We start from the raw sequence: 27,795 nt of genomic DNA, 5'->3' as shown, positions 1-27,795 counted from the left end.
TGAAAATGCCCCAAGCGTGAGGCCTAGATGCCAGCCCCCTGGACGGCCCCTGGCCCCCTGGCTCCGTGCCACAGACGCGACCCCACATTCCACACACGCCTGTCACTTTAAGCTGCCTGGCTGTCCCCTGCAAACTGCTCGGTCCACATTCTCGGGTTGGGGGGGTGAGGCACTGGCACGCCCTCCCAGCGGCCTATAAGGCACAGGGTGGGGAGCTGGGGCCTCGCCGCCTGCCGTCCTCATGGCCCTGCTGCTCCTGGGGATCCTGCTGCTCCTGGGGCTCTGGGGGCTGCTCCAAACCTGCACCCGCACCCCCTCCTCAGCCTCTCGCTGGCCCCCTGGGCCCCGCCCACTGCCGCTCATAGGAAACCTGCACTTACTGCGTGTGTCACAGCAGGACCAGTCACTGATGGAGGTAGGTCAGGGCAGGTTGGGCTCCTGCCACCTGGACACCCCAGACCCATCTCAGGGGAAGCTGAGCCTGTTTTCCAGGATCCCTATGGGTTAGGAATTTTGTGTCCCAGCCTGGCGCTGGCCTGGTAGGGGACACAGCAGGCCTACGTGCCCATCCTGCCTTGGGGAAGAGAAAGACATCCCGTCCTACAGGGAAGCAGATAGGCTATTTAAGGAACAGAGGGCCAGGAGTGTCAGGCCAGGAGGGCCTCCTGGAGGGGACAGCATTTGATGAACGCTTACAGGAGAGCCAGGACTGGTGGCAATGGAGGGGAAGAGGCAGGTGCTCCCAGGAGTAGTACCATGCAGCAGAGGTCCAGCGAGGGAAGGAAGCTAGACTGGCACACAACTGTGCTTACAGGGTAGGGGGCACCTGCTGGATGTGGCTGCTTGCAGCCTGGGCTTCCGGCTGGCCGGTCCTGGCCACATGCTGAAAGCAGGCCGCCCTGCCCTGCAGCCAGGAGATGGCAGGCCCACGGGTAAAGGAGGTGCAGGCCTGGCCCCCACAAGTACAGCCCAGCCAACCGTGCCCCAACCAGGCACGCCTCCCACGACCACTCCACCCTCCTTCACCAGAAGTGCTGCTGCTTCCAAAACCCTCCTCGAGGCTGCCTGGTGGCCCCCAGGCGCTGCATGTGGGTAGAGAGGAAGGGGCTGCAGCCTTGGCCTCTTAGGAGAGCTGCTGCAGGAAGCACCCTGGGTGCCAGCGTTCTCAGGCTGGGCCTGGTGTCATGCCCAGGGGCACTGTCCCGCATTCGGGGACTAGAGTGGGTGTGGATGGGAAGGGCAGGTCTGGCTCCACCCCTCAGTGTACGTGATGGACAGCAACTCACATCTTGCCTCCAGGTCTGTTTCCCCATGTGTGAAGGCACAGAAGGGGAACAGGCACACACAGGGGCCCCAGAGGCCAGCCCTTGCCGTGCAGTCTGGTTCTGCGCCTCCAGGCTGGGCAGGGGGGTTCGTGTGGGACAAGCTGGCCAGTCGAGGCCTGGGCACTCCCTGCTCCTGTCTGTCTGGGCTTCAATGCTGAAGGGGGACTGAGCGGGGACAGGGCCTCTGCTCCCTGTGCTGACCCCGGGCTTCTACTGCAAGCCACCCTGCAGACAGCCCCTTCTACTGCCTGCCTCGTCTTGGGGTCCCAAGGAGCCCTCTCTGCTGTTTCCCCTGAAAAGAAAGCCATGACCGTACTTCCAGCACCACTGGCAGCCCCCACCCCTACCCCTGGAATGGAGGGGGAGGGGGCTCAGCGGGAACAAACAGGACACTGCCCCCTGGACCTGGCCCCAGCCAAACACACCTCCTGCACCTTTGCTCACATGCTCACTGCTGGTCGGTTTCTACAGACCCTGCCTGGGCCATCCCTAACTCTGAGTCTCCCCAGGGCCTACCCTGCTCGGGCTGCACCTGGGGGGGGCCACAGGGAGCTTGGGGGTGGGGCCTCTGGCTGATTCCTTCCTGTCCCCACCAGCTCTCAGAACAGTATGGGCCGGTGTTCACTGTCCACTTGGGGCGCCAGAAGACGGTGGTGCTGGCTGGCTACGAGGCTGTGAGGGAGGCCCTGGTGGGCACGGGGCCAGAGCTGGCTGACCGGCCCCCCATCGCCATCTTCCAGCTCATCCAGGGAGGTGGGGGTAGGTGTGCGGCGCGGGGTGGGAGGGGGCAGAGGCTAGCTGAGCAAGGGAGTTCCTGGACCCTGGGAGAGGGAGGTCTGCCTCTCTGAGCAGCAGGAGAGTGTGCCCAGTGTGGGTCCTGGGGAGGGACACAGTGTCCACATGGCAGGGGACCAAGACACAACAAGATGGACACGGCTTGACAAGGTCAGCTCCTGGGAGAATAGGCTCAGCACTAGGGTGAGGCCCAGGCCAGGCCCCTAACTTGCCCCCTGCCTGCATCACCCCGGGCTGCTCACGGGCAACTCCTCTGGCCTGCAGGCATCTTCTTCTCGTCAGGGGCACGCTGGAGGGCCGCTCGCCAGTTCACCATACGCACCCTCCATGGCCTGGGTGTGGGCAGGGGGCCCATGGCTGACAACGTCCTGCAGGAGCTGAGGTGCCTTATGGGGCAGCTGGACTGCTACAGAGGTGAGTAGGGGTAGGGAGACTCCTGGGGGGAGGGTGACCCTCACCCCCTAAGGCTTGTCTCCCGACTCCTCCAGGTCAGCCCTTCCCCCTGGCCCTGCTCGGCTGGGCACCCTCCAACATCACGTTCACACTGCTCTTTGGCCGGCGGTTCGACTACCAGGATCCTGTGTTTGTGTCCCTGCTGAGCCTGATCGATGAGGTCATGGTCCTCTTGGGGACCCCCAGCCTGCAGGTGAGAGGTGGCTGCTCCCAGCCTTGGGGTGGAGGTCAGGGAGCTGAACACAGGCTTGAGACTGGGGTGGGGGGTGGTCTCAACACTGCCCCTGCCATAGATAGGTGAGCTGCTACCTTGCAAAAGCAGCACCAGACTAAGAGCCAGGAGGCCCAAGGCCTGTCCTATTTCTGACAGCAGTTGGCCATGTGACCCCAGGCCAGTCCCCTGTGCCCTCTGGGCATGAGGGGGGTATAGGACAGGGGTCCCCATCTGCCCCCTCCCACACCTGCCCATCAGTAGCAGACGTACCTGCTCAGAGGTGGGGATGGGGACTGAGCATGTCTTCCCTCGATGTGTCCTGTCCTCCCAGACCTTAAACCCAGGGACCATCCACCCAAAACGAGTTCTTCACAGAAATGACATGAACTGGGCCTGCTGACATTCAGAATTCCCAGGGGCACATGCATTTCACTCTTTCCCAAAATGTGAGGTATTTGCTGTCATGACCATTTGTGTGATAACTCGCTAAGCGCATCCATCTGCTTGTGGTGTGTGCATTTACGGTGATGTCATAGCTCCCGGCCTCTCATGGACCCGTGGTCATGGGCAGGAGGCCAGGGCTGACCACAGAGTCTCTGGCCCTCATGCTTCGGTCCTAGGAGCCTCTGACGTCCTCTGGACGGGAGGATTTGGCCTCCTGGCCGAAGCAGGCAGCCCCAGGAGGCTGGAGGTTAGAGAGGTCGGAGTAGAAGTTCCCAAGCCTCTGTCCCTGTGCCAGCTCCTCACCACAGAGGCGTTCTGTGTCATCCGATCCAGGGAGCGCATTTGCGCTGGGGCACACCCCCGAGAGCCGCAGATATCTACATGATGGGCACGTGCTGACCCCTCAGACCACCTGGTCAAACGCTGCCATGACCCCCCTTTCACAGCAGGGTCAGCCGAGGCTCTGAGGTTTGCAAAGTCATTTTTAACAATTGGTAGTAGGGTTCAGTTATTCCCACACAGGCAACCCTCTCCCCCTCTCCATCCTACTGGCTCTGGTGGATGGAGGGCGGGCATGACCACAGCCGTCTGCAGGAGTGATATCACCCCATCAAGGTGTGTGGCCTGTCCAGCGGTGCCCCCCTTCCTGACCTGGGACAGAGGGTTTTGTGGGAGTCCCCTCTGGAGTCCACCCCCCCAACCCTCACCCCGCCCGCTGCTGTTCCCACCAGAAGGGTCAGGGGCCCCGCACACGAAGCTGGGCGCCCTCTTGTGGCCACGGGCAGGACCCACCCAGGCTGCCTGCCTGGAGTCTGGGGCTGCGTCTGGGGAGGGGACCTGGACAGGTGAACGTGCCTGCGGGGGTGGGGGTGGGGTGGGGTGTGGGTGTGGTTGGGGCCTCCACCCTAACCCCAGCTTCTGTCTCGCCCTCTGTCTTCAGCTGTTCAACATCTACCCCTGGCTCGGGGCCCTCTTCCAGCTGCACCGGCCAGTCTTGCGGAAGATAGAGGAGGTTCGAGCCATCCTGAGGACCCTCCTAAAGGCGCGGCGGCCCTCCATGCCCGGGGGAGGCCCCGTGCAGAGCTACATGGATGCCTTGATTCAGCAGGGCCAGGTATGGGCAAGATCCACCCTACCACCTAAGAGGCCTGGGGGCATCTGGGGGCCTAGAGTTGGGGTGGGGTTCATGCTGGTCCTACTCCAACCCCTCCACCTCCCAGCTGGGGGGTCCCTCTGAGCCTCAGTCTCCCCATCTGTGAAATGGGCATTTGCAGTGCCTGCCTCAACAGGTGGCTGCAAGGATGTGGTGAGCCCAGAACATAGTAGGTGCTCAGTGGACTTGGCTGTGCCTTCCCAGCAAGTCTGTTTTCCATCCTTTCTTTGAGCTCAGAGCTGGATAGGGGGCTCCATGGGGCCTAACCTCTAGCTAAGTCCCATCAAACTCACCTCTGCAGGGGAAAGACCCCCAAGGCCTGTTTGCCGAGGCCAACATGGTGGCCTGCACCCTGGACATGGTCATGGCTGGCACAGAAACCACATCGGCTACACTGCAGTGGGCTGCCCTCCTGATGGGCAAACACCCAAGTGTGCAATGTGAGCTCCAGCCTCCCTTCCCAGCGCACAGCCACCTGCTTGGTGGGTGGGGGTCTGGCAGGGCCTAGAGGCTCAAGGCTCCCAGAGACACTGGCGCCTACCCTCTCACTTGCAGGCCGGGTGCAGGAGGAGCTGGACCGTGTGCTGGGGCCCGGGCGGGCCCCCCAGCTGGAGGACCAGCGGTCACTGCCCTACACCAATGCTGTGCTGCATGAGGTCCAGAGGTTCATTACCCTCCTGCCCCACGTGCCTCGGTGTATGGCGGCTGACACTCAGTTGGGCGGCTACCTGCTCCCCAAGGTGGGCACCCCCCTCCTGGACCCTGACAGGGGGCAGGGCCCTCCATCCCTCCTTCCCTCTGCTCTGGGCCAGGGTGGGCCCCGCTGGGAGTCCCCTGGGGGGACCCTCTCTCTCCGTGCACACCCCCAGGGGAGGGGGTGCCAGGCCCACCTGCTGCACTGCCCACAGGGCACGCCTGTGATCCCCCTGCTGAGCTCTGTGCTCCTGGACAAGACACAGTGGGAGACCCCCCGCCAGTTCAATCCCGGCCACTTCCTGGATGCTGAGGGGCGCTTTGTGAAGCGGGCAGCCTTCCTGCCTTTCTCTGCAGGTATCCACTGCCCTCACAGGTGGGGGCAGCATGGGGCCCCTCACCCCCACATAGCCTGGTCACCAGAGACCTCGGAAGCTCAGGCTCAAGCCTGCTGGGCCTCCCACTGTCCGTAGCCTCAGAGCTGGCCTGCATCCCGGTTATTGCAGACCTTGCTCTCAGATAGCCCCCACTCTGAGCCCTCTCTCATCCCCCCAGAGACTCCCCTCTCCCTCTACTCTAGGAAACTGGCCAGCTCCCTGGCACAGCCTGCAAAGAGCAGACCTGGAGACCCCAGCCTGTGCCTTGGTTTCCTTTGCAGGCCGCCGCGTCTGTGTAGGGGAGAGCCTGGCCAGGTCAGAGCTGTTCCTGCTCTTTGCTGGTCTCCTCCACAGGTATCGCCTGCTGCCCCCACCGGGCCTCAGCCCCGATGCCCTGGACACCACACCCGCCCCGGCTTTCACCATGCGACCTCCAGCCCAGGCCCTCTGTGCGGTGCCCAGGCCTGGGGGCTATGACCAAGGAGACTGGGGGAGGGTCTGAGTCACTCCCCCAGATCCCGGCTTGAGGTGCTCTGTGGATGGACAGACAGACAGCCCCTCATGGGGCCCCCAAAGCCCTTCCTTGGCCTGATCCTGTTCTTTAGGGGCTCAGTCTCCTTTCAGTTCCCCATACCTGGAGTCGTCTATACTCCTCCTCCGGTCTCCCCAGGGCAGCTGAGCTCCCTCCCTGCCCTCTGCCCTCAGACCCCCCACCCGTACCTTAGGTGCCCCTCACACTCCAGCAGTGAAGCACCCCCTCCCAACCCACCCCCATGCATGCCTTCCTGGGCTCCCTGCTGCCTCTTCTCCCCACTCCCCCTCCATGCTACCCTCACAGTTCCCCACAGGGCCAGTGGGGAACAGGTGCCCCCCAGGCACAGATGTCTACCTGCAGTTGGGGGTGCAAGGTGACATCCACTCAGAGTCCAGCCTGAGACCTGCGTTCCCAGCAGGTTCAGTCTGTGCTGTGCCAGGCCCTGGATGGCTGGGGCTCCTGCAGATTCCATCCTGTTCTTGGGACTCCTCGGGGCCCGTGAAACCAGGACCCTGAGCCCTGGACATGGGCCAGTTGAGGGACAGCTGCCACCCAGAGGATCGGGGACCCTGAAGGGGTAACAGCAGAACTTGAGCAGGAAGGATGAGCAGGAGTTTGCAGGGATGATGCCGGAAGCCCCCTCACAATTGACCCTGTCGCAAATGGGTGCACAGACCCCAAAGCCCAGCTTCCATTCTCTACACTCAAAATGTACCAAGGCCCCTAGGAGATGTTCTTGGGCAAGGCGCTGTGGCTGACAGGGCCCAGAGATGCCAGGTCAGGGGTGCACAGCAAGGGCTCTCTATGGACCTCCATGGGACACCCCCACACCGACCCACTTCCTGTTTATCTGAAATTCAAAGCTATCTAGTCTTGTACTTTGGTGGCCTGGGAGCCTGGCAGGGTGGAGTGGGCACTATGGTGGCTCTAGGCCACCCTGGCCACCCTTCCCTGTCCCAGGCTCTGGGTGGGGGGTGCAGGGGGCTGGCAGGAAATGTGAGGCAGCCTCTTGACCAGCTGCCATACTCCAGAGCCTTTTCTCTGGTCCCTTCCGATCCTCTTTTTTTTTCCCATGACAGAAGCCTTTGCTTTTTAAATTCAAAACCTTATCTGCGTCAGAGGCAGAGCATACAGGAGGGCAAGCTGGCAGAGGGGTGGAGGGGTGGGTTGAGGATGGGACAGGGAGTTAGCTATGCTGGTCCATTCTGCCTGAGTAGCTAGCCTGACAGCACCACCTTCTCTGGGGAATGCACTGGGCGTAACCCCTCCCAGGGAGGACAGGACAGGGGGCGTGCAGATGGGGTCAGAGGGCCTCCCTGGGGGCGGGTGGACACGTCACAGTGAACACTGGGCTCTTCAGTCACGTGAAGTGTTGGCAACATTGTGGGGAGGCTCCCACGGAGTATAAACCAGGCATCGGGACAAGTCCCGGTGCAGCTGCAGAAAGGGGTCCCTGAGGCCCACAGTCCCAGTGTACACAGAGGGTGCCCCCTAGGGGAGAAACGACGGGATCAGGGCATGACCCTACCTGGGAGCCATGTCCAGGGGTGAAAATGAAGCCGCCCAGGACTGTTGCGATCAACATATAAACCTCAAACCACGGATGCTTCCAGATGTGCCGTGTCTGTGCAGGACCCCTGTGGAGGAAGAGAAGGGGTGTTCTGGGGGAGGGGTGATGGACTGTGCCAGTATGGGTTTGTTTCTAGGAAAAGCTGGTGGCAGATTAGGAGTATGCACTCTGTCCTTCTATTCCTTCTGTCTGAAATACCTGACACCCACAGAGAGTCCGGGAGCCTGCCCTGAGGGCCGGGCCACTTTACTCTGCAGTTGCATGGTGCAAGGACCACGGATCTGACCTAAGTTCATCTCAGTGAACAAATCGACAGCATTCTTCAGAGGACGCAGAATATTCCAGAATGGCTGTGGAAACCCTTTCAAGAAGCTGTGGGTTGAAGAGACTTGGCTGCTGGGGACGGGGTTGATGGGAGAACATGGAAAGCCAGAACAGGGGAAATGTGAGCATTCCAAGCGAAAAGCTGCTGTTACGAAAGTCTCCTATCTTTATGGCAAACACCGTGTTGCCTGGACCTTGGTTCCAGAAGCCACTCCTCGCATAGGAGTGGGGTCTGCTGCACCTCCCGCGTTGGTGGGCTTCAGGCAGGGGCAGGATGCAGAACCTGAGCCACGTGTTTCCTAACTTCTAAGAACAGGTGTCAAAATGAACCACTCTCCCTAGTGACTTATGTTTTCTCCAAAGAAGCCAGTAGGACTAGTTGATGTTTTAATTGGCCAAGAACAAATTTGAGAAGCCTTTCTGCCAAGTGGGAAGGTGTAGATCCTAGTGGAAAGCCCTCCACAAATGTGCTGCTCTGGGTCCCTTCCCCCAGGGTGGGTCCTCCAGGTGGGACAGGGTGGGGGGCTCTGGTGGAGGGTACATGGCAGCTCTGGCATGAGATCCCCACAGTGATCTTAATGCCCTGCTGGTCCACGATGTGAGCCTGAGCTTCCTGGGGTCCCCACACCAGGTACTCACAGCTTGGCATGGATGCAGATCTGAGGTGGGCTGGGCACAGGGCTGGTGCACGCGGGACCCTCACCCAGCCTGGTCAATGCTTGGGAGGCAAGCAGCCTCTGCAGGGGATCCCTGAGTCCCCCATTCTCAGGTTCCCTTAACCCCTGCCATGAACTCACCAGGTGCTGTGAAGTGAGGGCTGCGGCTGGGCCAGCTGGCTGGGACCAAGGAGAGCCAAGGCTGCCGACTGGGGAAAACCTGGGGAATATCCATCCCTTTTCACCCTACTTTATGGAATTGACACAAAATAAGCATTTTATACACTAAAGGAGAACAATGTGCCAAGTCTGATGTCTGACCTACGAGGTCACCAGCACATTAACGACACACGCATCTCCATGGCCGCCCTGGACCCCACCCAGCAGGCCTGGCTTAGCGATCACATGGAGACCCTGGCCTGGGGCTGCCTTCCCCCTGCAAAGAAGGGGGCCCACCACGCTGTAGGGACAGACACACGGGGGGCTGAGAGTCCTGGTCCTGAGGCCCCTCTAGCCCTAAGCTTCCTGCCTGCCACTGGGCAGGGCAGTATCTGTCAGAGACATTCCCACTGGATAAAGACTGATTTATTTAAAAACAGACAGTTCTTCTGGGACCTGGGGAGGAAAAGCATTGTGAGCGGCAACTTGGTAGCTGGTCCCCACTTCTTACCATAGGAAGTCATGTTTCCCCAGACGTAAGGGAAGCCCGAGGAAGGCTGCTACGCCGGAGGGTGGGGGTAGGGGCTGCAGGCCACTGTTGGTGGTGCTGACGGGCCTGCTGAGTCTGACACCCACACCCCCGCCTGAAGTCCCATCCCCGCCATCGCCTATTCTGAATCCTAGTGGTGCTTGAGACCGTCTATGTGATGGAGGCATAGAGCTTCGGTGAGAACAGATGTTAAGGTGACAACAAGCCTGTTTTACCGTTTTCTTTCCAGAGCCCAGTGCTTTGCCTCGAACTCTGCAGAGAGACCCTGTCTCTGTTCCCCCTGGGGTGTCATGAATAAGGAGGTTGAGTGTGTGTCACACCTGCATACCCCGGGTAGCCATAGGCTACATTGGTGCCCGAGCATCCACCCAGCCCCTGCCTCGTGTTTTGTCACCGCAGATGAGCTGGGCCACCGTCTCCAGGATTTCATTTGAGTGGTGTCAACAGCGTGCCCTAGTGGCCTGTCTTCCCCCACCCAGTGCCCCGCAGTGGCCCGTATTCACGCTTCTTCCCTTTTACTGGTGAGCACCGTGCACTTCAGTTTCCTGTTCAGCTGCCAATAGACATCTGAGTTATTTCCAGTGTTGGGGGTGTTGGCGGGAAATCACTAGCCACTGTCAAGACATTTCCTGGCCCAGTGGCCCCATGCAGCCTTGGTGTGTGAGGGGCTCACAGACAGCCCCTAGGCACCCCTCGCTGTGGCTTGGCCCCAGGGCTCAGGCCTGCTCACGTCACTGCCCCTGGCGCCTTGTCAGGGCCACTGGACTGGCATCCCTAGCAACTGAGGCTGGGCCCACACCCACACCTATGCCTGTCGACAGCTTTGTCCAGGTGACATGTGTCACCTCCCTCTGTACCTTCCCGAGAGCACAGCACTTCATGCTCCAACAGGAGCTCATAGGGAGGAAAGAGCCCCCGCGTCTGGTATTGGGGAGCATCCTGCTATCCCCACCAATTCTAGCAACAGAAAATGAGGACTTGGGACCCATCACATTTCCCTTTCCAATGGGGCTGCCAAGAAACCCAGAGCTATGGTTCTTGATCAATCAGCTGATTCCTTAAAAAAAAATCTGCCCTTTCCTTGTATCTTATGGGTCTTCCTTTCTATGTCTAGTTCTCAGAACAGTTTTCAGGGTGCCTCAAAGCTGGGACACAGCCAGGCTGGCACTCAGATTGTCTGTGGTGCCATAATGCTCTCACAGACCTGCACCGACTCATGGTGCCAGAGGGCTTCTCTGCTCAAGTACTCACCTGACAGGTACTAGGGAGTCAGGACTTGTCATCTGTCTCCAGAAGCCACCTGGGACAAAGAAGGGGTTGGACCAGTTGCTCCCACCCAGAACTGGACACGTGCTTATGTGTGTGACAGGGATTCCAGCTGCACCAGTGGATGGGGGCCAGGAAGTAGTGGAGCATCACCCCTACCACAGGGGTGCCGCTGAGGTGTGAGGGCTGGGTGGGAGGTGGGGCAGCATGACCCTGAGAACCCAGGGGTCTGGGTTACAGGTGAGACGAGGGTAGGCCCAAGGACCAGCCCAGGCCCCTCTGAAGTAGTGGGGTGCTCCTGGGCCCATGCACCTGAGGCCCTAACCTCATCATTCAGAAGTGTCCCTCAGCACAGGTGCTTCATGATGACTGAAGCTGAAGTCACAGTAGAACCTGAGGCTGGGGATGGTGCTGGGGGTGGGGGGCACTGCTGGGGGAAGGATGGCCTGGGGGGGCGGACAGCGCTGGGAGGGGATGGTGTTGAGGGGGCACTGCTGGGGGGGGGGAACATCGCTGGGAGGGGATGCTGGCAGGGGGAACAGCTGGAAAGGGACAGCGCTGTGGGGGACACTGCTGGGGGTGTTGGCACTGTGGGGGGTGCGACACTGTTAGGGGGCACTGCTGGGGGACAGCTGGGAGGGAAATCACCAGCCACTGTCAAGACATTTCCTGGCCCAGTGGCCCCATGCAGCCTTGGTGAGTGAGGGGCTCACAGACAGCCCTTAGGCACCCCTCGCTGTGGCTTGGCCCCAGGGCTCAGGCCTGCTCACGTCACTGCCCCTGGCGCCTTGTCAGGGCCACTGGACTGGCATCCAGACAGCCCTCGGGAGGATGGTGCTGGGGGGCTTGGCTGGCCCCAGGCCTTCTCCTAGAATAAGGAGTTTACACACAGGCCTGCAGCCTTTTGACTCTATTAGCACTGTGATGTACAACGTAAGCAGGTCACCTGACAAGCTTCATGGTGTCCTGGTTACCTACTGCACACGCCCCTGGAATACAGTTTATAAACCTGTGACATGAGCAGGACGTGGTGGGGACAGCTCATCTCTGCTACAGCCCATGTCACCTGGGGAAGCAGCCATCTGCAGACTCATCAGCACCTGAGCACCCCCCATGTGGCCTCCTCACATGACTGGGGCATCCCATGTCAGTGGGCCAAGTCTCAAGGGCAAACGTTGGGAGAGCACCAGTTGCCTCCTCCTCCTGCCCTTGCTCCAGGATCACACAGCGTCACTTCTGCTTCTTCCCATGCTGGAAGTTGAGCTATGTTCCAGGGGCAGAGCATCAAAAGCCTTGGTGGACAGGTTTTAAGACCACCACACTTGTCTGCCACCCTATGAGATTCTCCACAGGTCCTGGGAAGGGCAGGCCTGCTGTGTGCACGTGGCCCAAGCAGAGGAGGTGTGGGCCTCCGTGCCCTAAGTGACTTTTGAGAGAGTTCAGCACATGTGGTTTTCTGGGAATGGGGCAAGCATGTCCCGTGTTTGTGCAGACAGCAGGCCTGTTTCCTTGCTGGGGTGGCTGTGGGAGGGCAGCCAATATGGTCACTGCCAGTATCTGCAAACAGAGGCCTATAGAGCAAGTGCTCAGTGCCAAGAGACAGTTGTGCCACATGGGGAGCTTGCCGGGATGCCGTCCTGGGGGGCCTCAGCCACAGCCACAGCCTGATGCACGCTCAGGAAAAGCTCTTCACAGTTGGGACAGGCAAATGAGAATAAGATGCACAGAATAAGAGCCATAGCCAACAGACACGGCCGGTTTTATTGAAAACACAGCCAGGTTTTCCTTGGGACTGGTCAGTGAGGCCCCAGCAGACTCAAGGAGGGAGGTGAGGGATGGGCGAGCCATGGCCCAGACCCACTGGGGAATGCAGGCAGGTGACCAGGATGCTGGTGGCCGGCAGCAGAGAGGCACTCTCACCCCCCACCAGGCACAGACTACAGCTGGAGGGAAGGGCTGGCCCTGGTCAGTCTCTAAGACATTTCCAGTAGAAAAATAGACCTTTCCCTCAATAAGCAACTTCCCTGGGGGCCTGAAGCCAGGATGGCATCTTCTAGGTTATGTTGGAGTGGTCACATTCTGCTGTAAAGGGACGAAAACACATCATCATCTATAAACAGTTTGGCCAGAGTTAGTCCTTCCAAGGGTCAGGAGCCAGCAGGAACGGGGACTCAGTACCCGGGAGTCCCTAGGCCCATTGGTCACTGATCTGCTGGTAAGCCTGCCTGTCCCTCGTTGGGGCCGCACCTCCGGGAGGCAGCAGCCAGCTGCATCCTGAGAGTGGCCCTGGCCCACTGGCCACCCCCCTAGGAGAGCAACTGCAGCACCTGCCGGATGCGCTGGGTCTTCCCCTGAGGAAGGGGGTCCATGCCGCCAGCCTCGTCCAACTTCTGCATCAGGGCTTCTGCCTTCTGCACTGTCAGCTCCCGGGCCCGGCCCTGGAGTCCCTCCAGGTAGGCCAGCAGTGTGGAGAAGAGCTCATCAGGAACCTGGGATGGGAAGAGGATTAGGGTGTCAGGGACCAGGCAGGGTAGCGTGTGGAGCGTGAATGCTGAGTAGTGGAGAAACGAGGTGTTCACAGTCTGGCCCCAAGCTCCAGGCAGAACTCCTGGCCCAGCAGCTGCACCCCTGCGCCTGCAAGAGGAACCCCCACCCTTGCACCAGGCCCGCAGAGCTCGGCGGCCAGGTAGCAGCACCCCATCAGCCCCTGGTATGCCAACTACACAGGTGGGGTGGGGGAGGGCCTGTGCCACACACCTGCTCCCGTTCTGTCCATGGTCTGCAAGACCATGGGACTGGGGAGGCGAGGAGGAAGGGCGGGCCTCCTGCAGTGACCCTTTCCCAGTCCTAGGCTGTTCCCTCTACTGGCTTCAGGCTCAGCAGCCACGGGTTCCTACCCCTTCCAAAATGCCACGAAGCCAAAAGTAAACACACATTAGTGAGGAGAGAGACTTCTAGGACAAAGAATGGAGGTCTGAGGGGGATGAAGCCCATGCTGATAAAACCGAGTTCTGCTGCTGTCACCCCCACCCACCTGACTCTAGGTTCAGCTGGTCCCATCCAGAGGCGAGAGCAAAGGAATGGCCAGATCCACTTAAGAACTGCCAGTGACCCCCACATCTCAAGTCTGAAGCCACAGTAGTGGAGGTAGAGGCACTGGCAAGGACAGATGCCTAGAGCAAGGGGACAGCGCTAAGGCCCAGGTGGTAACCCTCCACCCACGGTCAGCTGGTTCTGACAAGGACCATTTGATGGGGGAAGGAGCTGTGGTTCCAACAGACGGGGCTGGGACCCCTGGATGTCCATGTGCAAGAGCAGGAAGCTGGAGCCTACCTCACACTGTACTCAGACCTCAGCTCAGAAGGGGTCAGAAACCTAGAAGTGTGAGTTAATAAACTCTAAAAGAAAACATCACAGAAAATCTTCATGACCTGGGATTCAGCAACGGCTTCCTAGATGGATCACCCAGAGCACCTACAGCCATTGACACAGGAAGTGCAGGGACTCCAGTGTGGTGGGCTAGGCACACTGCTGGGCACAGGGAGAGGGCACGAGAGTTCACTTACTGAGGGGGAGCCTTCCCAACTGCTCTCCCACAGGCTGCCTCCCTTCATCTTGCACTGCCCTCTACTCCATGCTGTCCCCATCCCCTCCCTGCATGCGCTGCCCCCCGACTGGCTGCCCACCCCCTCACCAGCTTCCATAGTGTTGACAGCCAAGCCTGTGTCCTGCAGCAAGACTAGAAGATTCTATTCTGAAATCTAAGAATACAGGAGAGAAGATCCAAGATCCTGAGCCAAGCCTATCAACTGGCACGGAAGCACACAGGCCACTAGGGTGCTTGCAGCCCTGGCTACACCCACAGGGTACCACATCTGAGCAAAGTCTCTGATTCCAAAGTCAGAGGCCAGGTCACGTAAACACACCATGCAACCTGGATAAAATAAAAGTTATACAGAGAGAAGATATCGCAACTGTATTGTTACCATCCTTAGAGAGATAAGGAGATATGATCTGTTCATAACACGGGAATAAGATGCTATAAGCAGCACATCTCAGAGGGAAGCTGTGTCTTCATCAACAGGCGTCACTGGCCGTCCTTGCTTACAGAGGTCACCCTGGTGTGGTGGGTGTTTCCTCCAATGCCAGTGATGCTGGGCTCCTCTGCAGGTGTTCACTGGCTACCTGAATCATCTGATCTGGAGAAACGTCTACATAGACCCTCTGTCCATTTTGAAATTGGGCCGCCTTTCTGTTACCAAGTCCATCCACTGTGGGGAGGACAGTCTATTCAATGGATGGTGTGTATTCACACCTAACTCACCACATACAAAGTTAACACCAAAAAAAAACAAAAAAAAAAACCAAAAACAAAAACAAAACAAAACAAAAAAACAAAGTTAACACCAATAGGTCAAAGGCCCAAATTTGCAAGAACAAAACTAAAAAACCCTTACAAGAAAACAGGAGAGTTTTCCTGACCTTGGGATAGGCAATGATTCCTTAGTTATGACACAAAAAACACAAACAACAAAAGAATAAATAGAAAAATCAGGCTTCATCAAAATTATGACCTTTCCCCAGCACACTTCGCACTGCTGTGATGACTAGGTGGCCTCAGGGGGATGCGGATAACCGGGAAGCAAGGGCCATCTGGCTGCAGCAGTGGTTCCGGAGGTGCCCTGGGGCTCCCTCAGGAAGCAGTGTGTCTACAAAGGCTGGGAGTGGCCTGGCCTGTGGTCACTGCCCAGCACCTCTGTGCAGGAGCAGCTCCAGCCCCAGGGAGCAGAGGGGGGGACACAGACCCGGGACGGGTGGTCAGGGCACAGAGGTCTCTGCACATAGCTTCCTGCTGGCTCCTTGTGTGTGATACCTGCTCCCAAGAGCTCTGGGGACAGAAGTCTGTGCCCTAAGCTGCAGGGAGTGGAGAGCTGCCATGGGGCTGTGCAGGACAGTAGGGTCACAGGGAAAGCATGCGGTGTCATTGCTCCGAAGTGAGGCTCTGCCACAGGTCACACTGCCAGCCTGTGACTCCTGCAACACCCTGGCATCTGTGTGGACATCTGCCCTCCCCACCCTGCCATACCCATAGCCTCATTTCAGACTGTGGCTGTTAGGTGCTTTCTCCACAGAGGTCTCCCCCCATCATGTGCAGACAGGCACCGTCAACCTCCCCATCCTAGAGCCACCACAGTTGTAATGAAAACTATACTTGTCAAAACAAACGATGGCAGCAAGGGATGACCACCTGTGAGAAAATCTACACTGATAGGGATGACCCTGCAGCATCACAGGGGAGGCAGCCAGGCCCTCCCCTAGAGCAGCATGCTGACTGACAAATGCAGAGGAGGATGCACACTGTGTGCACAGTGACCACTGACCCAGACAAGAGCTCCTGCTTGACCAATGGACACAGGTGGGATGAGAAACAGGGTGTCTGCATAATCTCAAAGCAGCTCTACAGACATGGCTCCATAGATCACCACAGGAGCAAACCCAGCAGGTGTCCCCTGAATCCTGACTTACATCAGGATCAAACCATCCTGTACCTGCTCCTGGGTGTGCTAGGAGGACACAAATACACGCCCCTGGGTGTGATAACTGGCCTCTCCAAGCACACCAAGGTTGTGAAGGAAGATCCAAGCTAAAGGAAATGACAGGCACTGACAAGCAAATGTGACTGCAGATGGGACCCTTGCCCATGGATGCCAGTAAGAACCAGTAGAGCCCATGGTGGTCATGAGAGGCCTGGCTCATCCGCAGGAAGAGGATACTACAGCATTCTGGGGTAACACAGTATCTCCTCTACCACACCACACCACCCACCCCTGGATCAAGAGCGCCTGGGAAGACAATTCCCCTATGGTCAGCAGCTTCCTTGGGGAAGGTTCAGCTTGAAGCAGGCAGGCTGACAGCCCAGGACCCAAGCCTGCAAGCCCCTGGCCCAAGTCTTGCCCTGGACAAGCAGGGATTCTTCCTCTACAGCCCCAAGCAAATCCTTTCCTTTGTAAAATCAGGGGTTGGACTGGGGACCCCTGGCGGGGTTCCTACCACAAGTGCTAGGGCCTCTTTCTTAACCATAGTCTTGGCCAGGCCTGGCTGCTGGGGGCCTGCCCTTCCCAAGCCCCTGCTGGAAGGGAAGCCTCAGGCTCCGGTGGCCTAAGCAGGCCCTGCCATCCTGGTCACTGGGACATTGACCCCCACCCCCAAGTATGCACAGACTATCATCTGGGAGATCCCTAAGTCCCTGGGAATGCACACATCTCTCCTCCTCCCCACCAGGTACACACACCTGGTTACTGTTGTACACGTGCACACACACCTGCCCCACCCCCCCAGCATGTACATGTATCTTCCCCCCAGTGCGCACACACCTGGTTGCTGTCGTACATATGCAGTAGCAGCCAGGTCTGCCTCGTCTTCTGAAATCTCCAGTTATCATGCTTCTCGGCCCAGCTAGGAAGCAAGGACAGAACATTTCAGGTGCTGGCAGGAGAAGCTGGATGGGTCTGTGCACCGGGTGTGTGTAGGTACTGCCCAAACCTGCCAGCTGGAGGGTAGCAGCCAAGGAGCAGGAGCAGAAGGGCTTCAGGGACTTGGCACTGGGAGGACACTTCACTTCTGCATGCCCTCAGGGCCCTCCCCAGCTAGGCCTGCCTCCACATCTGTACACAACAGCACAGGGCTCTTTCTTCCAGCCCTACAATGCCAAAATTTTACAATGCCAACTTGTACATCCGGAATTCTGTGGTATCAGCCATTCTTGCAAAGCCTTTATCATGTATTATGGCAGAGCCTGCCCACCAGAGTAGGGGAAGCCTTTAAGCCAAGAGCTGTGCGTGGAGGGTGAGGGACAGCAAGCTAAGAGGAGCCAAGAACCCCCAGCCTTAAGGGCCATGCTGTTTGGGTTGCTCGGATATCAGGGACAAGGAAAGAAACCGGCCATGCCAGCTCTGTGCCTCTGCTAGAGCCTCCTGACCTGCATGTCAGCAACCTGAAGGCCTCCGAGGGGCCAGGCCCCCACATGCCAAGACCATGGCAACAAACCCAGCCTGCTCACATGCAGCCCACACTGGAGGGGCCAAGGAAGAGGAAGCAGGTAACATCAGGTGTTGGAGGAAGTAAGTCAGGATGGGTGGGCAGCAAAGCCAGGCTCTTGGAGCTGAGAGGTGAACACAGGGCCAGAGGCTGGCATATCTGGGACTTTTGGGCACCGATGGCCATGGGGCTGCAGCCTCACTGCCTCTACTGGGAAGTGGGGGGGAGGGGGCAGGTAATTGCAGAGAGGGTCCAAGAGCTCCTGCTGGCTTCACAGCTTGTGGGGCCAGGGCAGAAGCACATGATTCGCTGCTGGGCTGTTGTACACACAGTCATGTAAGAGCAGAGCCCCGGGAGCCCTGCCCCACGCCTGTCTAGGGACCAGGGGCACTCTGTGGGGCAGCCACAGAGCAGGACCTGAGCCAAACTGGACCTCTGCTTCTGTCCTCCTCAGGGAGTAGACACCACAGCTCATGCCTGGATTCCCATCTTGAATTGAAATGTCTGGATTCCCATCATTTATCAGTGAGGCCTTGGAGGCCGCCAGATTGGTCCTCTTACAAAGCAGCGTGCCTTTAGGGCAACATACTGGGGCTCTAGAACCAGCAGGTGCGGCACTCAGCTTGTGCCCCCACAGAAGCGTGAAAGCAGAAATCAGAACAGCGGTCATTAGAGGAAGTGATGGAAAAGAAAGAGCCACCACCGCCCTTTGGCCCCTCCCCACACTGATCATCAAGTCACTGGCTCTGCCTCAAATTTTCCTCCATCACCCACTTGGTAGAAACAGGCGGACTCTTCAAAAATGTTTCCTTTGCCACATGGTCTGATGTGAAGTAGAAGGTGCTGGAGAGACATAACCAGACAACAGAGAAAAGCTCTTCTATCCTGGTTCTGGGGAGCAATGGTCCACTGTGGTCCCAGCCAGACCGCCCCTGAGCAGCCTTCCCGGCAAGTCCCATGAGCTCGGCTCCTGTGACTTCCCTGCCATTCTGTGAGCCAGGGCTGGGCCTCCCCTGAGAGGTGTAGGCCCCGGGCTCGTCCCAGCTCTAGGGGAGTGGCTGCCCTAGAATCTGTTCCTCCTGGGTCTCGAGTCCTCGACACACTAGCAAGCCCTTGTTATGCTTAGTCATTCCTTGTAATAAACTTTCCCTGTGCCTCCATTGACTGCCTGTACCCTGGCCCATCCTCCTGTCGTGGAGGATGGCACATGACCTCACCCTAAGGCCTGTGGGGTTCCTCCTGGGCTGACAGAGGTGTGGTGGTGCTGAGCTCCATTGCCTGGGACCTGGGGCTCTGTGGACCTGGCTCCCATCATTGCCACGTCGACAACACAGATGGGCTGTGTGCCCAAAGCAACATCCTTGCTGGAACACCAGGGCTCTGGTCATCTGAGCCCCCATGGAGTCTTGGAATGGCTTCAGATAGGTCATGTGGGCCTGCAGGAAGCAAGGGACACAGGCTGGGGGCTCCAAGCAAGCCCATAACAAGCAGAGTGAAGGCCAATGAGGACAATGAGGACAATGACAGGGAAGACATGACAGTGGACACGGATGAACCAGCCCGCCTATTGGGGTTCCTGCTCCACCCTTGGAGACCCCTGCTTGAGAGGCAGTGCCCTGCCAGGAGAAAAGAATCTGTATTTTAGGGAGCAGCGAGGGAGTAGGGACCCAGGGCCAGAGTAGGTTCCCTGGTGCCAGGACTGAGCACCACCCTCTTGAGGGCGTGCTGAGTCCTTAGTGGCTTCTAGAGAACTCGACTCTGGGCACCATGAGGTCATGGATGAAGGACGAGCAAGAGGCAGGCACAGTCACTGCCCAGGCCCCAAGCCCATGGCCACCCAGAGATGTGGTGTGGCATAAGGGGTGGCAGGTATGACAGCAGCTCTGAGGCTCTAGTCCCACAGTGAGCCCAGGGCCGAGGCCCTGCCTAGGCCACAGCATCAGGCAGGTTCTGTATTTCTTTTTCCTTTCTTTTTTTAAAATTTTTATTTATTCATGAGAGACATAGGTTCTGGAGCCTCTGAGCCGGTGAATGTGTCTCCTCCCTCCACCAACCCCTCCCCAACACCACGGCTCTCCGGACAACAGGTAGCACATGTGCCAACTCCCACGTTCCAGCCCATCGGTACCAGCATGAAGCAGCCATGCCCCCTGTGGCAATCCCAGCTCTCTGTGGCAGAAATCTCATCTCAGCTGACAGGAAGATCAATCCTAGTGCCTGGACTGGGACCCAGGTATAATTAGGGTCCTCAGCTGTGATGGGGTGTGGCAGCCTCATGCCTGCAGGGAAGCCCTGAGCCACTGGAGCTCCACACCCTGCAGATCCCCAGTCCCCACGGCACTGCCACCCACTCAGGAGCCTCCACCCTGCCTCTGCTCTGCTTATAGCCTGCCTGGGCACCCAATCCACATTACGGCCTGCACTGGGGGTGAGGCTGTGGCACTGAGCGCACCGCGGCTGGGACAGGACACCGCTGTCAAGGAGGAAGGAGGCGTAGGTGTGCATGTCTGCTTCACTCGGTGAGGGGAGAGGGGGCGCTGCTCGTGCCCATGACCCCACTGGCCCGCTACAAATGTGCTCAGGGCCCCTCACTTCTCTTGACCCAGTAGCCTGGTAGCACTGAGACCCGAATCTGTCACACAGCACACCAGCCACCAGCCACAAATGCAGTGTGGGGACTGCAACAGATACCACTGGCTGCATGCAGCAGTAGCCATGGAGCGTGGCACAGAGTGTGGCCTGTATTTCAGCTCCGTACCTCCTTTTCCAGCTCTGAGCTCCTGGAGTCCTGTCTATAACATGGGGCAGTAATACCTTCCTGTTCCAGTTTAAGTGACAGTGGGGCCCCTCCAGGAGACGGGTGCCCTCCTGCAAACCCCTGCTCTCAGGAGCTCTCTGATGCCCTGCCAGCCACAGCAGCACAGCCCGGCTGTGGTTGGGAAATGGGGCCCCAGCTACTCGAGGTGGAACCTCATTCCCACAAGGTCACTTTGTGTGGCAACAGGTATAGCTGCAGATGGCCCATGGCCTCCTGCCAGGAGGACAGTCCTGCTGGCTTGGGCAGACAGGAGGGACCCCCGGGGAGAAGGGAAGAAAACTACCAGAGTATGTCTCTCTGCCCTCAGCCCATGCCACAGGCACTTGGTGCAGGGTTCCCAGAGGAGAGGAGTTCCTCTCCTCTGGGAACCCTGCACCCTAGCTGCCTCTGTCCCAGGCTGTGACATCTCATAGGTACCCAGGACTACCCCTGAGGCTCCCACAGGGTGCACAAGCCATCACTGCTGTTTCACGAGGACACATGGAACACGGCATGGCTCCATCTGCACAGCACCAACACCTGGCAGGCACTAGGGGGCTGCAAGAGTCCATGGGGGCTGGAGGTGAGGCCGGAAGCAAGGACTACACTGCTGAGGACAGGCTGCCAACCAGAGGATGGACACGGTCCCTGGGCTGGCCTCTAGGTAGTGGGGGCAGTTTGGGCAGGGCAGTAGTCCCTGAGGTGAAAACCAGGGAGTTGGGCAATCCAGAGTGAAGCCCTCCCTTTGCCTTCCATAAGGGGTCTACACAGAGAGTGGCCATAGGCACCGCAAGCCTCCTGGCCCGTCCTTACTGCCAGCTGCCCTAGTCAGGCTCTGTGTCCTGCTGTACAGCCTGGGGTCCACTCTGTAGCTGGCATCTCCCTGGCCTGTCCACCTGCTCCTCTGTCCATCCTGGGCCCAATGGCCTTCTCTGTCTCCAGCACCAACCTAGCTGGGAGGACAGCTCTAACCTTGGCAGAAAGCAATTTGCCCAGGCGTGCAGGCTCACAGAAATGCAGACTGGCTCTCAGAGAGGCACGGATGTTGCATCTGCTCTGATCTCAGAGGACGCTGGTGGCACCCACAGTGCTGAGCCCCTGCACCAGGCAGGCCTCAGAGACTGGACAGACCAGTATGGAGAGAAGTGCTTAGACCTGAAGAGGATCCCCAGAGGGTGACAATGGGCTGGGTGTCCTTAAGCTGCTGGTGTGGTCTCTGCACTTCCCTGTGGGGCACACCCCACACATGACACACAGTCGGGTCACCCCAGCCTCCCCCATGGACATCTGGGCCTAGGACTTCCCCTGGCACCCCTGCTGAGTTTAGGGAGGCCAGGAGGGCTGTGCCAGCATGTGGTCCCAGCAGACACAGATTCCCCAGCTCCCTTCCCCACTTCTTCTGGGAACTGTGGGAGGAGTGTGCCCAGGTGATACCAACACTGGAGAACTAGACACCCAAAGGGGCAATGGTTCCAGCACAGACCCACTGTGCCCAGGAGCCAAGGCTGCAGGGAGACTGAAGGTCCCACACCGCACAGAATTACACATCATTACAGCTAATAATGGGCCAGGGGATGGGAACTCCGACCACAGTCCAGGCCACAGCTCCCTCAGCTCTCTGGCCGGCTGCTCCGGGGGTGGGGGGTGGGGGTGTGTGTGCAGCAGAGAGAAGTCCAAGAGCCTATCTGCAGCCCTCTTCTCAGCAGGCAGGCGGGCTTCCAGAGAGGAATTCCTGCCCCCAGTGCAGCCAGGTCAGGGCCTTCTAGCGTTCTGCAGGCCAGCAGGTGGAGGTTCAAGAGCCAGTGGGCAGCTGTCCTCCTGGGGAGGAGTCCATCTTCCTCACTGAGTCCATCCAGTGACCCTCCAGGGAGGAGCCAAGAGGCGGTAGCCCAGCAGCCCACGGAGTTACCTGGATTTTTGGTTCAACATGGTACAGGATGCCAGTGAAGGGGACTATGAGATGCCACCCCACCCTCATTAGGATGGCCATCATCAGAGCACCTCCCCTTGCTGTGGGGCTGAAATGCTGCAACTGTTGTGTCTGCAGCTCTCCTACACCAGTCACCAGCAAACCCTGCCCCAAGGCTATGCCCAAGACAAAGGAAAACACTTCCACGCAGAATCCTGCACATGGGCATGCACCACAGCAACAGCCACAATAGCCACGATGCATATTTGGCTATAAGGAGAGAGGAAATGCTGGCATGTGCTGTCATGTGGATGAACCTCAAAACACTACACCAGGTGGAAGCAGCAGGCCACAAGAGGCCATGTGGTGAACAAGTCCCAAACTGGCACATCCACAGTGATACAAGGGCTAACACAGTGATACAAGTTTGAGGAGGGCTCGCTTGGAGCTGGGGTAGGGAGCTGCATGAGAGCAGAAGGCTGCTTTCTGCAGTAACAAAGGTGTTCTAACCTGGCTGTGGCAGTGGCTGCATGTAAACTGTTCCCCAAAAACAATGAGGAAAAAGAGAAAGCATGTGTCCATGGCAGGCATTCTCAGGCTGACCTGGTCTCGATTGCTGAGGCTCATGGCCTAAAGAGTGAGTACAGATCGGAGAAAGTACGAACTCACTCTCTGGGGAGGAAAACCAGGAGGGGGGGCCCTGCTGGAACACCTGCCTCTACTTACCTATAAGTTTCTTTGCAAAGAGAAGCCAGTGGTGTTACAGTGGCCTCACTTTTCTTGGAGCTTCTAGAAAGTTTCCTACAAAGCTATTAGCAGTGTAACTGCCAGCCTCTACCTGGTTGTGGTGACAGGGTAAAGCAGGGTCTGCTGGGCACCCCAAGGGCTCCAGTCATGGCTGCAGTGACTGTGCCCTGCTCCCTTTCCTCTGACAGCCCCACTGGAGGTGATGATTCTGTGGTGACACCTGCCAGGACAGGCCTCAGACCACAGGAGCACCACTGGTGGTGGCCCTACTGCCCCCAGGGTCCTAGTGGTTCTGGAGCCAGATGTGACCCAGGTCACCTGAGTCCACAGCCCAAATTCCCTCCCAGGACACCACAGAGTCCCTGGACACTGGCCAGGCCCCACGCGAGGGGGGCGTCTTACCCACGGAGGTAGTCCAGGGCCAGCTGGGCCCCGGAACGCTTGGCTGGTGGGCTCTGGGCTGCTCCTGACTCTCGCAGTCGCTTCTTCTCCTCTTTTCTCCGCTCCTTCTTCTGCTTCCTCTCCAGGACCCTCTTCTCCTCCGGGGTTAGCACTGGCAGCTGGGGGGCCGTCTCCTGCCCAGCCCCCAATACTGCTCCTCCCTAAAAGTCAAGGGAGAACCAGCCTGCAAGGATGTCTCGCAGCATCCTGGAGCCCCGCTCTGAGGAGCTGACCCCTACCAGGTGGGTGGGCTGTCCCACACCCCGTGCTGGGCTCCCCTGGCAAATGGAGACACAGCTGCTCAGAGTCTTGCCCTCCTGGGGACTCAGGTGACCCTCACCCCAGGACGGGTCAAAGTTGAGTGACCTCAGCTGCATTTCCAGACCCTGTGTGCTCAGTGCTGGGGACAAGGATTTCTGGGCCACCTGGAGGGCTCCATCCCATGAGGCTCTGCAGGACACTGCCCTTCGCCTGTCCCCAGCCCATTCCCACTGCTGTCTGCCCCAGGCCACCCCCAGGCCACCGCCCAGCAGGACATGAGGTACAGGCGCAATCAAAGGCACACTGCTCCCGGGGGATGGGGACGGGCAGTCTTCCCGCCACAAGGATCCGCTGAGGCCCTTCTGCTCCAGCAAACCTCTCCCAAGGAGAGCAGGAAGCTGTGCAGCTGGCAGACGCGGCACTAGTGGCCTCTTGCCCTCCCGATCTGGCTGGCTGTGGCTTCTGGACACCATTTTCCCAGACACCAGCCAGGTATAGTCCTGACTATCAAACCAAATGAGACTCAAAACCAGGTGGGGGGTGGTGGTGTGTGACTCCAGCAGCTGCACACCCTTCCCCCTTCCTGGAAAACCTACAACACCAGTGCCAGTGTCACTGTGATTCCAGCCAGGGACCTGGCTACTGCTCCCCAGGCCTCCAGAGGCCTAGCCAGCTGCCCCAGGGGCATCCAGCTTTTGCAGAGCCACGCCCCTCCCTCCGGCTGCTCCCCCACCCCCCAGGCCAGGCAAGTCCCTTCATAAAATGGCAGCGTCCTGACAACCTTTGTGTTCCCACTAAACACTGAATCCTTCCGGAATCTTCTAAAACAAAAGAGCAGCTTTCGTCAGCTCCTCCTCTGCTTCCCTTTAAAACCAGCTGAATTTACCAGCAGTGGGGTTTCAGGGTTACACTAGGGAGTCTCCAGCAGTGCCACACGCAAGCATGGACGCGCGCACACACACACACACACACACACACACACACGTGTGCCAGCGCAGGGCTCTCAGGCCGCCAGGACGGGAGGTGCTTTCAGAGGAGAGTCTCTGGACAACCCCCTTCTTGGGGAGGAGTGGCATCTCCGCAGATACAGCCCCAGGAGCCCAGCGCCCCAGCTGCCTGAGGGGCTTTGGTTTTTAGGTGTTTCCTGAAGTCTAGGGGGCAGCTGTCTGATGAGCATGACGTCTGCAGGGAGTTCCCCTGCCCCAGCTGCCTGCTCAGACCGCCCTGGGCCACGGTGGCCGACTGGGCAGGCAGCACAGCCAGTCTGGCACCGAGAACAGCAAACAGCCGCAGGCCAGCCTCTGCCTCCCTGAAGCCAGGCAGGCAATAGGGCAGCAGCCTTTCAGGGCCAAAGTCTCAGTGAAAGGTCAGGGCTGTAGCAGCGGGGGCCGAGGGCACATCAACACTGACCCTGAGGGCCTGGGCAGGGGCAGGGAGGGTAGGAAGCAGCTGCCCCCTTGCCCAGAGTGCTGAGTACAAACCCTGCATCTGTCATGGTGCTGGCTGTCACCAGGGCCTGGCCTCTGCCTCCTGCTCTGACCCAGTGGGGTAAGGATGCTCCCACCGAGGTTGGAGGGGCCTACCCCACAGGAGATGGAGCCCTGTCTGCTTCCTGAGGGCCCAGGGGTGGCCTGCGGAGTGTGTGCAGTCCCCACAGAGGGGCCACCAGGCTGGTGGCCAGGACTTGAATGCGGTGTGGCCTGTGAGGTCTGGCTTCTTCTTCTACAACACCCAGCATTAAGGACATGTGAACTTGGAAAGGACACAGATAGCTTCTTTCTCTCTCTGGCTAACGGTCACCCTGGCGTGGTGGTAGTTGGAGCCCATGCTCTGCGTCCTCAGGAGCTAAATGTGCCTCCAGAGTTGTTCAGAGGGCCGTGATGCCCACCCTTGACTGTGCCAGGGGTCAGCCAGGGACGCTGAGGGGGTCCAGCTGGATGCCCACACCCTGGCCACAGCCCAGGCTGAGAGGCCTCTCCAGAGAAGCTGGAAACAGAATCACACAGGGTGAAGCCTCCTGAATTTTAAGGGCTGGCAGCTTAAACAATGCACAGTATGACAGCAAAACAAACCATACTGTGTGAAGCAGACGAGGAAGCCAGCACCTCTGACCCAAGCCCTCTGACCCCTAACACCAAGACAGACTCTCCACCTGGACCAGCCTTCCTTTCCCTAAACACTGGCCCTTTCTGATTCTCTTCAGAGGGTAGGGGCCACCAAGGAAAGTAACCAGAGCCACTCTCCCACCAATACTGCCAAGGAGGGGGACAGGGTGACAGACCATTGCCTCTCCTCCAGCTGTGGTCCTTCACCGGGAGGTGAGCACATGAATCCAAGCAATGATTTGTGAAAAACACAAAGGTCCTTGGCATTGCTTGAAGATAAAGAGGTGGGTGCAGGTATGCAGGGCTGTGACCTGGCCCACACAGCAGGGACAGGCCAAGTGAGGGCTGCAGGGTAACTGGGCTGGCCATGGTGCCCACTGCTGCGTGGACCTCACCTGGTCTCCTTGCTCTGGGTGCCCTGACCTTTCTGGCCTGGACCAGGTGACACCCCCATTGCTGCTACCATCACACGAGTGACGTCAGCTATTCTGGAGTGGTGCCCTGTGTGGACATTAGGCTGGCAGGGCCAGAGTGCTGTGTCAGCCATGGTGGAGCCTGCATGGGACCAGGGGGTAGGGGCTGGGATGGGAGACAGCAGGACAGGCACTGGCTGGACCCAGGGACCTCCCAGCACGTCAGGGTGAGGGCCATGGGGACCTACCCGGGACCCCCCTGCTTCCCTCATCCTGCAGCATCGCCTGTGCAGGGGGGTTCTCAAGCACGGCAGCTGCCAGGGGCCGCCTGCGAGCTTTTAGTGATACCACCATCTCTGGAGGCAAGGCTTATTAATACAACTTTCCTTCCAGCTGAGAATGAACTTCTTCCAGTGGCCACTGCTCTGATAACCCTCCACAGAACTCGGTTTTAATTAGCAAACAACAGTTGGGACACACCTGCCACCATCACCCATACCCCCTCAAAGTTACCTCGTTTAAAGGTTGTGAACAGCCCATGTAAACAGAGAAAAATCTTAAAAGGAATGCAGCAGTCAGATCATCGAAGCCTATTGGGGTCCCTTCTGGGAGTGTCATGGGGTGAGAGGGGGAGCACCCCCAGCCCCCTGCAGGCCTGGCCCACTCTCCAGGGGAAGTCTAGGGCGGCAGCAGATCACCAGCTGTGAACACGACCCTTTTCCAAAACACAGACTGGACAACATGGGGGGAATCTGCCACCACCCTGGTCTGCTGCCTGTTTGCTTGTCACAAACACGTGGAACTGACAGTGTGCAGCCTCCATGCAAACACGCATTTCTACAGAGATGGGATGACCGCACAGCAGTGCTGCCATGGTTTCTGGCATTCCACGTTGGACCACATACAGAATCTCCTATTACGGGAAGTCAAACTTTCAGCAACACATTCTCTTACTGTTAGACGTCTCCTGGACTGTGTTTCAAAAGGCACAAAAATAACTCAATGCACATGGAAAACTTCAGGCAGGACAAATGGACCTGCCACTGCCACCAAGGAGGATGATGGGTGGTATGACCGAGGGACCTGGAATTTCTTCTAGGTCATCTCAACATAAATGTTTTCAAGTACAATAGTAAGTAACGTAGTGTTCATGTCATTAAATGCACTAAAAATCAAATCCTTACCGGCTTCTAGGGCAATGAAAACACTGGCTGCATGTATTAAACATACTGGAAATAAACAAACCCAAAAGTCCCAGACTCAAGAGTGAAACTAGGTAAGTAAAAGAAATATGGGGGCACCTCTGATAGAAACGTTGACACTGTTTGAGGAAAGATGAGTACGTTATAAATGATCATTTTTTAAAAGATTTTATTTATTTATTTATGAGAGACAGAGAGGCAGAGACATCGGCAGAGGGAGAAGCAGGCTCCCTGTGGGGAACCCAATGCAGGACTCGATTCCAGGATCCCTGGATCATGACCTGAGCCAAAGGTAGATGCTCAACCACTGAGACATCCAGGTGTCCCATAAGCCACCATTTTCTTTCACCTTGGTAATTCCTGGCACG

At 58.3% G+C, this 27,795-nt stretch overlaps 2 protein-coding genes across 2 annotated transcripts in view; one reads left to right on the top strand and one right to left on the bottom strand.

Annotated features, from left to right (window-relative positions):
* The window catches only part of C6H7orf50 (chromosome 6 C7orf50 homolog), a 147,898-nt gene that overhangs the window by 7,020 nt on the left and 113,083 nt on the right, over positions 1-27,795 (bottom strand). Inside the window, exons 4-8 of the mRNA XM_038539693.1 lie at positions 23,408-23,607; positions 16,889-16,970; positions 12,842-13,003; positions 7,518-7,626; positions 6,344-6,558 (exon numbers count right to left, since the gene is read on the bottom strand). Of these exons, the coding sequence (XP_038395621.1) occupies positions 7,582-7,626; positions 12,842-13,003; positions 16,889-16,970; positions 23,408-23,607 (489 nt within the window). The 3' untranslated portion in view covers positions 6,344-6,558; positions 7,518-7,581. The remainder of the gene's footprint in view (positions 1-6,343; positions 6,559-7,517; positions 7,627-12,841; positions 13,004-16,888; positions 16,971-23,407; positions 23,608-27,795) is intronic.
* Positions 217-8,035, top strand: CYP2W1 (cytochrome P450 family 2 subfamily W member 1). Its single transcript, XM_038539683.1, has 9 exons — positions 217-415; positions 1,922-2,084; positions 2,385-2,534; positions 2,609-2,766; positions 4,172-4,345; positions 4,686-4,824; positions 4,940-5,124; positions 5,293-5,434; positions 5,736-8,035. The coding sequence occupies exons 1-9, from the start codon at positions 242-244 to the stop codon at positions 5,954-5,956; spliced, it is 1,506 nt and encodes a 501-aa protein (XP_038395611.1). The 5' UTR covers positions 217-241; the 3' UTR covers positions 5,957-8,035.

Source organism: Canis lupus, chromosome 6, assembly GCF_011100685.1.
Source record: "Canis lupus familiaris isolate Mischka breed German Shepherd chromosome 6, alternate assembly UU_Cfam_GSD_1.0, whole genome shotgun sequence".
NCBI classification, from domain to species: Eukaryota; Metazoa; Chordata; class Mammalia; order Carnivora; family Canidae; genus Canis; species Canis lupus.
This window is presented reverse-complemented; position numbering and strand designations above follow the sequence as displayed.

Coding starts and splice junctions, on each gene's coding strand:
- CYP2W1 (XM_038539683.1), top strand. CDS start 242: ATGGCCCTGCTGCTCCTGGGGATCCTGCTGCTCCTGGGGCTCTGGGGG. Junction 2,085..2,384: donor GCTCATCCAGGGAGGTGGGG/GTAGGTGTGCGG, acceptor TCTGGCCTGCAG/GCATCTTCTTCTCGTCAGGG. Junction 2,535..2,608: donor GCAGCTGGACTGCTACAGAG/GTGAGTAGGGGT, acceptor CGACTCCTCCAG/GTCAGCCCTTCCCCCTGGCC.